This window comes from Schistocerca nitens, unplaced genomic scaffold, assembly GCF_023898315.1.
Source record: "Schistocerca nitens isolate TAMUIC-IGC-003100 unplaced genomic scaffold, iqSchNite1.1 HiC_scaffold_428, whole genome shotgun sequence".
In the NCBI taxonomy this organism is placed as follows: Eukaryota; Metazoa; Arthropoda; class Insecta; order Orthoptera; family Acrididae; genus Schistocerca; species Schistocerca nitens.
This window is the reverse complement of record NW_026045961.1, coordinates 22,028-34,519: the sequence shown is the minus strand read 5'-3', so window position 1 is coordinate 34,519 and position 12,492 is coordinate 22,028. Positions and strand designations below refer to the sequence as shown.

Here is a 12,492-nt window from a genome sequence, read left to right as displayed (position 1 = left end):
TATGCCAAACAGTGCGTTACAAATGTTGTTCGATTTCCCAGGAGTCCAGTACACTTTATCTTTGGTAGAAAGTGCCAACAACGGCAAAATGGCGTAATTCGTTGGTAGAGATTTGTAACTTTACAATTCAGTAGACAGTAACTACTTAAAAGGAAATGTGACATGTTTATCGAAGCGCTAGGAAAGTAGACGTGACATACGTTTCTTGATTACAGAGAGTGAGTCCTCCAGTAAAGAGTGTCTGCCACGCTGTTATGAGGCAGCGTACGAGACCCCACAGAATCGGCATTACTGAAAGCGTGCACCGTTCGTCAGTAGCCGAAGCGTTCAAAACTAAACAACACATTTAAATGGGTCGATCACATTTCATTTATCATCGTGAATGAAGACGAAATAAATTTATAGCGTCTATCTACATCTGCATCGACATGATTATTCTGCAATTCACACTTAAGTGCCTGGCAGAGGGTTCATCGAACCATTTTCATACTACTTCTCTACCATTCCACTCTCGAATGGCGCTTGGGATAAAGGAACACCTAAATCTTTCCGTTCGATCTCTGATTTCTCTTATTTTATTATGATGAACATTTCTCCCTACGTAGGTGTGTGTCAACAAAATATTTACGCATTCGGAAGAGAAAGTTGGTGACTGAAATTTCGCAAATAGATCTCGCCACAAAGAAAACCGCCTTCGTTTCAGTGGCTGCCAATCCAACTCGCGTATCATATCAGTGACACTCTCACCCCTATTGCGCGATAACACGAAACGAGCTGCCCTCCTTTGCTCTTTTTGGATGTCCTCCGTCAATCCTACCTGGTAAGGATCCCACACCGTGCAGCAATATTCCAGCAGAGGACGGACAACGGTAATGTAGGCTGTCTCTTCAGTGGGTTTGTCGCACCTTCTGCCAACATAGCGCAGTCTTTGTTTCGCCTTCCCCACAATATTATTTATGTGATCTTTCCAATTTAAGTTACTCGTAATTGTAATTCCTAGGTATTTAGTCGACTTGACAGCCCTTAGATTTGTGCGATTTATCGTATACACAGAATTTATAGGATTTCTTTTAGCACCCATGTGGATGACCTCTCACTTTTCTTTGTCTAGTGCCAATTGCCACTTTTCGCACCATACATAAATTCTCTCTAGGTCATTTTGTAATTGGAATTGATCATCTGATTATTTTACTAGACGGTAAATTACAGCGTCATCTGCAAACACTCTAAGGGGCCTGCTCAGATTATCACCTACATCATTTATGTAAATCAGGAACGGCACAGGGCCTATGACCTACCTTGCGGAACGTCAGATATCACTTCTGTTCATGATTTACCGTCTATCACTACGAACTGTGACCTCTCTGAGAGTAAATCACGAATCCAGTCACATAACTGAGACGATAGTGCATACGCACGCAATTTGATTAATAGTCGCTTGTGAGAAACGGTATCAAAAGCCTTCAGGAAATCTAGGAATATGGAATCGATCTGAGATTCCTTGTCGACAGCAATCATTACTTCATGGGAATAATGAGCGTACTGTGTTGCACAAGAACGATATTTTCTGAATCCGTGATGGTTATGTATCAATAAGTCATTTTCTTCAAGTTGATTCATAATGTTCGAGTACAGTATATGATCCAAAAGCCTACTGCAAATTGATGTGGAAGTGAGGTTTCAGAGACTGATGAATACAGTGTTAATTCGAAATATATCTACGACACAAGGACGATACTCCAGGGAACCAAGTAGCTCAAAATGGTTCACATGGCTCTAAGCATATGGGACTTAACATCTGAGGTCATCAGTCCCCTAGACTTAGAACTACTTCAACCTAACTAACCTCAGGACATCACACAGATCCATGCTCGAGGCAGGATTCGAACCAGCGACCGTAGCAGCAACGCGATTCCGGGCTGAAGCGCGTACCAAGTAGCCCTTATTTCTTCTCCTGACCAGAGGCAAACAGTATTCTACTTATTAACTGTTTTGACAATACTGAAATGTGGTGAATATTGCTTCTAGCCCTCCATCAAGGTGGTGTAAGAGAATCTGGTACTTGCTGCGAGTTCCCATATTTGTATTGATCAGTAAAAATGAAGGGCGCGAAAGAGACGGCGACTACGCGGGACACAACATTAAGATGACCAAAATTTCGGAAACCAATTTTCTGTAGTCATGTTTACATGTTAAAGCTTAATCGATTCCACTAGCCGGAACGAACGTCTGCGGTACGTTGCAAGCTTCATACGTTTTACACCCAGGGTCTCTGCTGAGCAACTGTCGAGGATGAAACAAACTTAGTGGTGTTTTCGTATTGTGAAAGGAAGAAGTCAACATGTAATGTAGAGTACGAATTCCTTACGGAAGCCGGTGAAAATATAAGATGGAGGAGTATGAGGAGCAGATCACACGTGAAAGGATGTTCGGAAGCCTTATCCAGGCCCATTAGAGCGTTCGTGGCTGCTTTATTAACCGGCCAGGATTACGATCGTTGTCGAAAGAAATGCGGGGCGGGCGCTGGTGGAAGCGTTTTGCATCTGAAGAGATTGAGCGTTCAGGGAAGGCAGGAAAACTTCTGGTCGAGTAAAGACACATTCACACCGCCGTACACGGAGTAAGGGGATGTTTTTGTCACAAGTCACTGTCGTGTGCCGGAGCCTTTGCCACTAAGCGAGAGGTCGGCTGTGGTTGTAAGGACATTTCCAGCATCGACATCGCAGTTTTTCCCTGTAAGACTGAACTGCTATTGGCAGATCGATTCGCAAAGACGGCCCTGTGTGGTTTGCGTTAACAGACCTGCTATTTTACTGTCACAGAAACGATTTGAAGATCGCGTGCACCTCCCTAAATATGTAAATTACTGACAAAACTGTTATGATACAATTATCATCTAGTATTCGAATCTCTGATGTCCCGTAGACGTGCTTGTCCCATAGTGGACAATGATTTAGAAAGAGTACGTAGACATACAAATCGCACTGACTTGTGGGACAACTTTGCCGTGTCGACTGTCGAAACACGACTGATAGCACGTTTGATAAGAGGAAATCGAAATAATAACTTTTGTTTTACGTGATAGTCAAGAAATTTGTGAGAATGTTTTAATATATCGCAAGCATATGAGGGACACTACGGCATAATTTCGAGACTGGCCGAAGCTACGAAACATGGTTTGTGTGCAAAGTTTAACACAGGCCGACGACCGGCATATATCGCCTTCACGCGCCGTCAATAAAGCTTTTGTGGCGTTCGATCTCGCGACCGGCTCTGCCCAGCAAACACGACAAAAGAATATGGATGAGACACATTTTTTGTTTCAATTTTCTATCGTCTTGTCAGTGAATTACTGTTTGACTTGAACGTGTCTCTTTGTCCTCACAGGTGCAGTGTGTGAAGGTCCTGGATAGATATTTTTTTATCTGTTGCCAGTTACGAATGGAATCTGTCGAAACAGAGAAGCAACCGATGGACACACTGCGTTTAAATTCCGCATCGGCACAAAGCAGGTGACATTGTCGACTACTTTTAATACATCTTCACAATCGATGTCTGTTGACAACATACACGCTGATAATGCGTATATGATTAAGACTTGGCCGGGACTCGAGACGAATCTTTCTAGCCGTTACAAGTCTCCATAACCTTGGAGGGTAAATACGTAACATCTCTTACAACGCAACGCGTGTGATCCAGGAGAGCATAATAAAACAGAATCTCGTGCATTAACTGACCCGGATAAAAATGTTTTGGCGGTGTTTTTTGACGACTTCTATACGTGTTTCCTGCAAGGCTTTCTCACACAACCTCCTCCTCCTCCTCCTCAGAAGTTTAGGATACCATCAGCTGGAGGCAGCTGCAACAGAAGGCCGCCCATGAATGTGCGGACTGCGAGACAGCACTGTCCGGATGCTTTAAAATGGTGCAGCTGGCCAGCGACCAGGCGTGTGATTCACGAGTTGGAATGGATACGCATCTCGCAAATGGCGGGCGACGCGACGTACTGCTGAGGGTGGATTTAAAAAAAATTTCCCGTTTTCACTCACGTCATAAAACAGCCATCACTCGCCGGAGAGTCGAACCGCCGACCTTTCGGAGCGCCAGCAGCGACAGTCAGTCGCTGAGGCAGTGGCAAAGCTCTGTCGGCCGCAGGAGATGGCGAACTGACGGAAGAATATATTCGGCTTAACTATGTATAATATTTCGCACTTGTGTTTTAAGCAAAAGTATTGACAGTACTGTTATCGACGCAAAACCGAGGGATCCAGACTTCTTTATATCATACAATGGCTTTGTTATGAACGCAAAACCGAGGGATCAAGACTTCTTTATTTCAGACAAAGGCTTCCCGTATCCTGTCATGAGAGAGGGAGCACAGATCAGGTTTCGCAACTGTAGTTTCAACCTGGACAGCGGCTGCACTCCAGAGTAATTCGTCGAATCATTGACGCCCCGACGTGGGGAAACAGCGTCGCAGACATCGACATCTTCCCTGGCAGCACGATGACAGTGGTTCCCCCCCCCCCCCCAAAAAAAAAGGGCGATGGACCTTTATAATATAATCCTGAATCGCTACTCAAGTTTAACTCGGCAAGAACACGGACAGCGTCTGACGCAAGAATGCCGTCGCGAGCAACTCCGTTCCCTGTTGTAACGGAATTTTCAGCCCACAGCAGGTTTCGCGGCAATTTATAAACACCACGTCATTTTAATTGTCCGTTTATCTCATGCTAAAGAGCTACAGACGGAAGAACGAGAAAGAATTGCGATTACGATGATCAATTGAAGGCTTTTCTTAACTGTAGTTTACTCGGAAGACCGTAATATTTCTTACCGTGTTTCCTGTGGTTTAAGTGGGCCAACATTATGCTCTTTCAGTGAATTCCCCTAAGCAATGAAAGTAGAGAAACAGAAGATTTACCCACACCTCGGAAATCGCTTCATCGCCTCACTAGTAAAGGCGACCTCATTTCATGGCAGCTGTGGTTTGGAAACGGGGTTTCAGCTGTGGGCAAAAGTTTGCTACCGAAACTAACTAGAGACGCTCCTTACTTCCGAAATGATGCATTGCGTAAGCCGATAAGTGAATAACGTGCACAGAAATGAATGAGCGGACCTCATATATAATGATTTAATCCTTTTTTTTCCCTTTCTGGTCTCAATGAATAACTGCGGCACAAGACTAACAAACCGTGTGTCACGTCGTGATCCACGTGGAGGAACGGTTAAGGATAATCTGTCGGAACAAAGGGGTGCTATTCTTAAGACCAGAAGACAGCGCATCTTCATTTGTTACCCACCTTGATTAGACTGAAAGCTGCTACATATTGCCTCGGGAATCGTATGTGGATAAACTCCAAAACAGTAACTGCAAGTCTCATATTTGCTTCTAAGTATCATTCAGAACGAAACAAAAGTAGGATACGTCATTCACAGAAATATTCTGAGTAGATGGGACGCTTTCCTATGTAAAGACAGTGTATTAAAGATAAATTAAACATTTTATTAGTACACAGTAGTTTTAGCTTAGTAAGTCTGTTTGCCGCAATTGGGACAAGTTTTTCAAAGATTAGCTACTAGACAATGCGTGCCAATTTGTAGTACAGTTTCCTAATATGGACTTTTCGGACACGTCGGAGAGCGACCACCAAAGTTCGTACAAGCACCTATTACTGATAAATTTCTTCTGTATTGTCACCAAGGCAACTTTCATGCTGATATGACGCGTGGCTGGGATGCGTAAGAAATCACAGCACTACATCGCAGAGGAGGAAGCAAACCACAACGAAAAGTCTTTGGCAACAAAGGATGTGCATTCGACTGTCGATGTATATAATAAAGAGAAGGAAATTTGTGCGTTTGGCACTTGTAACCCCCGTTTTCCTAACGATCGATTAGATGTACTCCATATATATGTTTTTGAGAGTATATTAAAGCTTAACAGAAAAAGAAGTACATCATTTAAATACTAAATATATATATTTTTCAATACTAATCACTTCATCTTCAGTATGAAGACTGTAAGGCCGAGCTCTGTCGATGGCAGGGGCTGCACGTGTGGCGCTGCAGAGTCGGCCGTAATAAACAGGGCGAGAGTGTCCATGTTATGACGTCACGGTTGTGTCTCGCGCAACGAGGCCTGCCGCGATGGGTATAGAATATGTGGAAATTTTCTAAAGCAGGTGTCTACATCCGCATATTATGTTTCCAGGGCTGCGCTGACGGCAGTGAAGTATCGGCACCGCTTGGTATGCAAGTGATTGCAGACCTTCACAACGCACGTGGAACAAAAGTCGTTAGAGTTGGCCCAGTGACGGAGCACTGAGGAACGTTTGAAACCTCTCTTTGGAAAGGGAGAATTGTAACCCGAACGACTCCACAAGCTACGCAGCAAACCTGTTTCAAAATCCTTGTATTGGTTTATAGTAGGAATTCGCGTCGGTCGTCAGATCTAAAATGATTTTGAGACGACAGGTTGTTAATCTCTAACTCCATGAGTAACGTATTCGGCACATCACGCTTCATAAGTCGATGCTGTGTCGACGTCTGCATTGGATTAAGCAGAGGTCATAATACGCACATCACGGATGTTACTTCTTAGAGCATAAAAACACACGTCACACGTACTCCAGAGAGAACGGCCGGAAAACTATATGCTTCCCGCCAGGCCGATATTTGTTCTTCTGTAGAAGCGGCGAGTTTATTCATACGACCCAGCGTGTTTATCTTCTGTTGGATGTCAGTACAAAGTCGAAAACCGGAGATGCAAGAGGGGAGGGGGTCACAGAGCTCCAACGGCAGTGGTGCAGCTTAGGTACCGCCCTCCTAGTCCAGGCAGCGCACCATTTCGTGTCTCTTCTGTAGTTCACGTATCGCCATTTACAGTCGGTCATTTCTAAATTCCGCCAATCCACTTCATTACTGGACTCGCATGGTACCTTCAGTAATGGCTCCAGCACTACAGGCCAAACCCGCCTATAGCACACTGACCCTGCCTCTGTACCCTAATTGTCGACGATTGTCTTCCGTGGCAGCGGCCTGCCCCGCTTGTCGACACTCCAGCTCCATGTGGCGAGTATTTATTGCGTCCTCTGTTGATTTGCCACTTTGTGCTGTAACGCACTTGCTCCTAAACTGAATATGGCAGTCAGTTTTGTATCATTATAGCAGTGTGCTACATTCGCAACTGTCCAGAAGTTTCGAGATTTTCTTTAGAGCTTGTTTCAGTGGATATTGTTTGTTCACTTCCTTGCTGCATTTAAATCCGTTCTTTCGCTGCCTTATGGAATGAACGGCTCCATTACGTTAAAAACAGTCGTTTCCCGAAATTCTTCCCCAACCAAATCTCCGTATAATGTTTATTCAGATCATTGTCAGTGTGCACGTACATCCTCCATCTGGGGCGTAGAAATGATGATTTTCATCACGGCACGGATTCTGAGTCCCAGCTTGTCAGTGGAGTAGGTGTGGTACTGTACCTCCAAGCAGAACCGCGTGCTGGTGTACGTAGCGTGGAAATGATTTGCGAGCCTTAGCACCATGGCACCACTTGTCTTATGGGAGGGACAGCTTTCCGGTCAAACTGGGGACCCAGACATCACACGGAACTCATTATGATGCAGCTTCATGCTTTAATTGGCAACGCCGTTGTCAAGTAACAGTGATAACCAAGGACCATACTACAAGTACAGGGAGTACTGATTGTTCTGCATTGTATCTGGCAGTATGGAAACTTTCCATCGTTGTTGGGTTATAGGGAATGCAGTCGTAGATTAATCAGGAAAAAATTGTCTCATACCCGATTCTGAGGGCTCCATTCTCATCACAACACGTACCTGACACATATGCATCGAATCGATGTACGGAACACTGACCTTAGGACAAAGTTTTACGGCCAACAATTTCTATATGATAATTTTCACTGCCAAACTAGAGACCCGCGCCAACCAATCACGAAGCGAGACGGAGCGAATGCTTCAGAGCCAAGTAAACAAACATTTTTATGCAATATTACGTCAGCAGACATGTACTTCCGCACGTCAAGCATAGCAGTGTGAGATGGTGGGATGCACACTGCCGGATGTAAGCAGAAACATTATAAAAATGCCACAACTGATAATGAGTAAAACAAAACACGTATTGTGAAATAAAAACACATGTTTGGTATCTGCAAAGACGGATTTGAAATAGTTTAAGTCATCGTATCGCGCTGTCCTTAGCCGTTGGATCAGCTGAAAGGGACTGAATAAGTGGACCTGCTTGACGGTACATTCACATTTGTCCATTGAACTCATCTTCCTATGTCATACAGTCTTTACGGAAAGTTATCGCAGATGTCACATCACCTAATGCAGATAGGAAACTCCCTGGCAGGTCGGATCCGCGGCGTTTCAAGTGACTGCGCTCTCCACTGCAGAGTGAGGATTCGCCCAGGAAGCAACTCCCGAGGCCTCTGGTCACTGCAGTGCCCATCCTTCCGGGAGCGCTGGTCCCGCCGGCCGTGCAGGGGAGCTTCTGTGACGGCTGGAAGGCAGCGGCTGAGCTACTGGCGGAAGTAAGGCTGCGACGGCGGCTCTCGGTTCCTGCCTGCCCAGCTCTATGTCTATTTTTATAAGGACGTCATATTCGCCATTGACTATAAAAATTGTTTTACAATTGCAGTTTCGGCCTTTTGAGCCATTTTCAAGTGGTAATGTGGAAGATTTTGCCTCAGCTCATGACAGACATGTCTACATGTCAGCGTCTAAAATCATCTATAACAAATTTGAAGGTTAGGTGAGGTTAGTGATGTTTAACGTCCCGTCGACAACGAGGTCATTAGAGACGGAGCGCAAGCTCGGGTTAGGGAAGGATGGGGAACGAAATAGGCCGTGCCCTTTCAAAAGAACCATCCCGGCATGTGCCTGAAACGATTTAGGGAAATCACGGAAAACTTAAATCAGGATGGCTGGAGACGGGATTGAACCGTCGTCCTCCCGAATGCGAGTCCAGTGTGCTAACCACTGCGCCACCTCGCTCGGTAACAAATTTGAACAAGTCATTCATATCCTTAACATAAATATCACATGTTCACTCTCTTCCAATGAACACGAAATTCTTCTATAAAGAAAAGAGGTATTCTGCGGCAAGCGCTGCAGTTCTGCTGTTTGATGTGTCTGGAACCACTTAAAACGATATAGCAGCACAGAACGGAGTGGATGACCTGCAAGAAATAGTTATAATCGGTGTCTCACTCAAGTGCTCCGAAATCTAAAGATGAAATCTCGATCCGCTAAAATGCTAAAAAGACCAATGGATTTGCGATTGTTTGCTGTGTTACTATGCATCCTTTAAAGAATGAAAAAGTTCCAGGTTTGTGTCCCAGTCTGGCACACAGTACTCGTCTGCCAGGAAGTTTGTCATCCACTGCTGAGTGAAAATCCGTTCTGGATACTTTTAGCCGCGCGGGATTAGCCGAGCGGTCTTGGGCGCTTCAGTCATGTGGTGCGCGGATGGTCCCGGCGGAGGTTCGAGCCCTCCCTCGGGCATGGGTGTGTGTGTGTGTGTCCTTAGGATAATGTAGGTTAAGTAGTGTGTAAGCTTAGGGACTGATGACCTTAGCTGTTAAGTTCCATAAAATTTCACACACATTTATGGATACTTTTACGTTCTTGCATAAACTATACATGCTAGGTTTTTAACTTTTAACCTGGCAGCTTGTGTGCTACAGGCGGCCGCTGTTGAGTGAACGCCTGCTGCGCTATCATCCGTGGAGCATCTCCTTTGACGACGACTTCAGTGCGCTGTGCAAGGAGCGGCAGCCAGAGGCGTCGCAAATGTTCAGTCTCGCTGACGAACTGTACGCCTTCTATCGTGTCTACTTGTACACTACAGCTGAGTACATCGATACATTGTACGAAGATGTTTTCAAGATTGTAGGTAAGTTTAATACTGGGACCCGGCCACTTCACGGTTATGCGCTGACAACTGTTCATTTGTTCGAGGAATGAGATTCAAATATCCTTCTGAATATGTAGTTTTAGCTCTTGCGTGATTTTGCATGCCACGCAAGATAATCTCTGGTGCTCTTTCCAAAGTCAGTGTTTAGATTCCTCGGCAACTCTCCGTCTGGATCTATGACAAGCTAACTACTTCATTTCGATGTATTATTGACTTCTTCGTTATGGAAGGACTAAAAAAAGACTACGTACACAAAATTTTGAAGTGTTTAGAAAAGATTAAAAATAACAAAGTTTATGTGACACAAAGGTCAAAGGTGTACCCCCACCTGCTCGTGGCCCGTGAAGGTTTCGACGCCAGCGATGTACAGAGGCTGTGTGATGTTTTGGAGACGTTACTCAAGTGCCAGCTGGGTGCTAACGATTGTGCAACACACTCGAAACAAGTGGGTGTCTCACAAATAATGTTTGCAGCCTCAGCCTAACAGGCAACCCCCTCACCTGGGGTGTCCGCCAGTGTCTGGTACACTGAACAACTCGTCTCCCTCCCGTAGGAGGCCCGCAGCACCTCTAAAACAGTGCCCATCTCAGCACTTTGAACAACGTCTCTGAACGCCAGTGCAGATAAGACCCTCATACGTGTGCGACACGTGCCTCATATAAAAAAGTGTTCCTTTTTATCTTCTATAAACGCTCTAAAATTCTGTATACGTAGTTTTTTTTCAGGCCTAGTCTAAGGCTTGTTTTAAAAATGGCGAATGGTCTCTGCAACATAACGGCTACAGACAAGCTAATTTTCTGTCAATACTGTAACTGGTGTAGTGATCTAAATTTCTCATGTGTGATCCTAGCACGATGCTGTTCGTATTTACTAATTTTCTTTGACGAATAATATTTCGATTTGTAACTGAACAGTTAATTGTACGAAATACACAGTTAATATTATCCTTAGAAATGTTAATACTATGAACTGTAGTAGGACTGAGGAAACACAGCTATCGCACCTGTCTGCTAAAGAACTCTATTTGTCCGAATCACTATATTTTTTTTAATTTATTATTTTATTCGCGTTGCTGGACTTTATCTCTTACTCGATCATCTATCTATCGTGCACCAGACATGAAACGAGTTGTAATCGTTCATTTCTCTCTTTGTAACTGCCTGATAGCTTCTTGTTCGGCAGGGAGTAACTCCATTTAGATGAGAGGAAGGGAGGACAGTGGGCTTGTGCTCTCTCAGCGGAAAAATTATTTATGCCTGCCGTTGTCACTCTTGACCGCTTCAGGCAATCGAACTTGCAGGGTTTTCATTGGTAGTAAGCAGACAAATTAAGAAACTAAGGTGGTCGAAAAGGGTTACAACAGATAAGGAAGTAAGTTATCACAAGAATATCCGTATATTAGAACCAGGAACTGTAATACTGAGAAAAAAGGCCTTTCCAAAATTTCGACTGTCGCCGATAATTTACTGCAGACACTCATAAGAATAATACTGGCACATAAAAGGAAATACGCATTGTTAGCAAGTTACTAAACAAGCAGACTTTTACCCAATCTGTTTCTAGACTCAGCTGCACTCGGCAGCATGTCTATAAGTATGACTGAAACTGTTATGGACACCGAGAACAAACGTGTGAGCTGTAGTTGATGTTTCAATTCCTCACGAGTGGCGACAAGATATTAAAGAATGAGCAGGGGCAAGACCTTTCAAAGTTGTGGACCACTAGCTGTTTGTCTGGAAGCTAACTTTAAGCCCGACATTGAAGATATCTTCAGGGGCCGGCCGGTGTGGCCGTACGGTTCTAGGCGCTTCAGTCTGGAACCGCGTGACCGCTACGGTCGCAGGTTCGAATCCTGCCTGGGGCATGGATGTGTGTAATGTCCTTAGGTTAGTTAGGTCTAGGGGACTGATGACCTCAGATGTTAAGCCCCATCGTGCTCAGAGCCATTTTATCTTCAGGGGAAAGTGGTCGTGATAATCCAGAGAGATCGGAGAGGTCGTGGCAGTTCGGTCGAGATGGGGGGGGGGGGGGAGGGGGAGGGAAAGAAAAAACTGGTGCGAATCTCTTCTGAGCACGTGGCAATGTTCGAAATGGTTTGCACCATCCAGCAGGCTGCTACAACGCCCCTGTCTGAAAGAGTTGCCCTCGCCACTATTAAAACCGTGGCGCTTCTCTGCCGGCTTCTTTACGCATCACTGCCCAGCAGAACTAGATGCTTGCCCACAACAGACCAACGTATCAAGAACTGAGCCCTGATCTGTTGTCGCTGCCATTGTGTAACATCAACTAAATCGCAAATCCAAGCCTACAGATCTCACAAATACTTCCTGAGTGACGACTATCTGTCCCAGTATCGCAGAACCACCTGACCTATCCCAATTACAAACAAGACCACCCATCACTAGGACAGAAAACCAGTCCAAGTTGCAAATTTTTATTTTTTATTCGTTCGATGACTTGTTTCGGACCGAGACCCATTTTCAAATCACCATAACATAGTCGAAAATGGCATTTCCGAAGATGTCAAAAACGTGCAATGATCATTTACAG

The 12,492-nt window shown here is 44.7% G+C and overlaps 1 protein-coding gene across 1 annotated transcript in view; it reads left to right on the top strand.

The window, feature by feature from the left end:
• The window catches only part of LOC126232119 (uncharacterized), a 54,632-nt gene that overhangs the window by 35,318 nt on the left and 6,822 nt on the right, over positions 1 to 12,492 (top strand). The window contains exon 3 of the mRNA XM_049942429.1: positions 9,699 to 9,921. Coding sequence (XP_049798386.1) covers positions 9,699 to 9,921 — 223 coding nt within the window. The remainder of the gene's footprint in view (positions 1 to 9,698; positions 9,922 to 12,492) is intronic.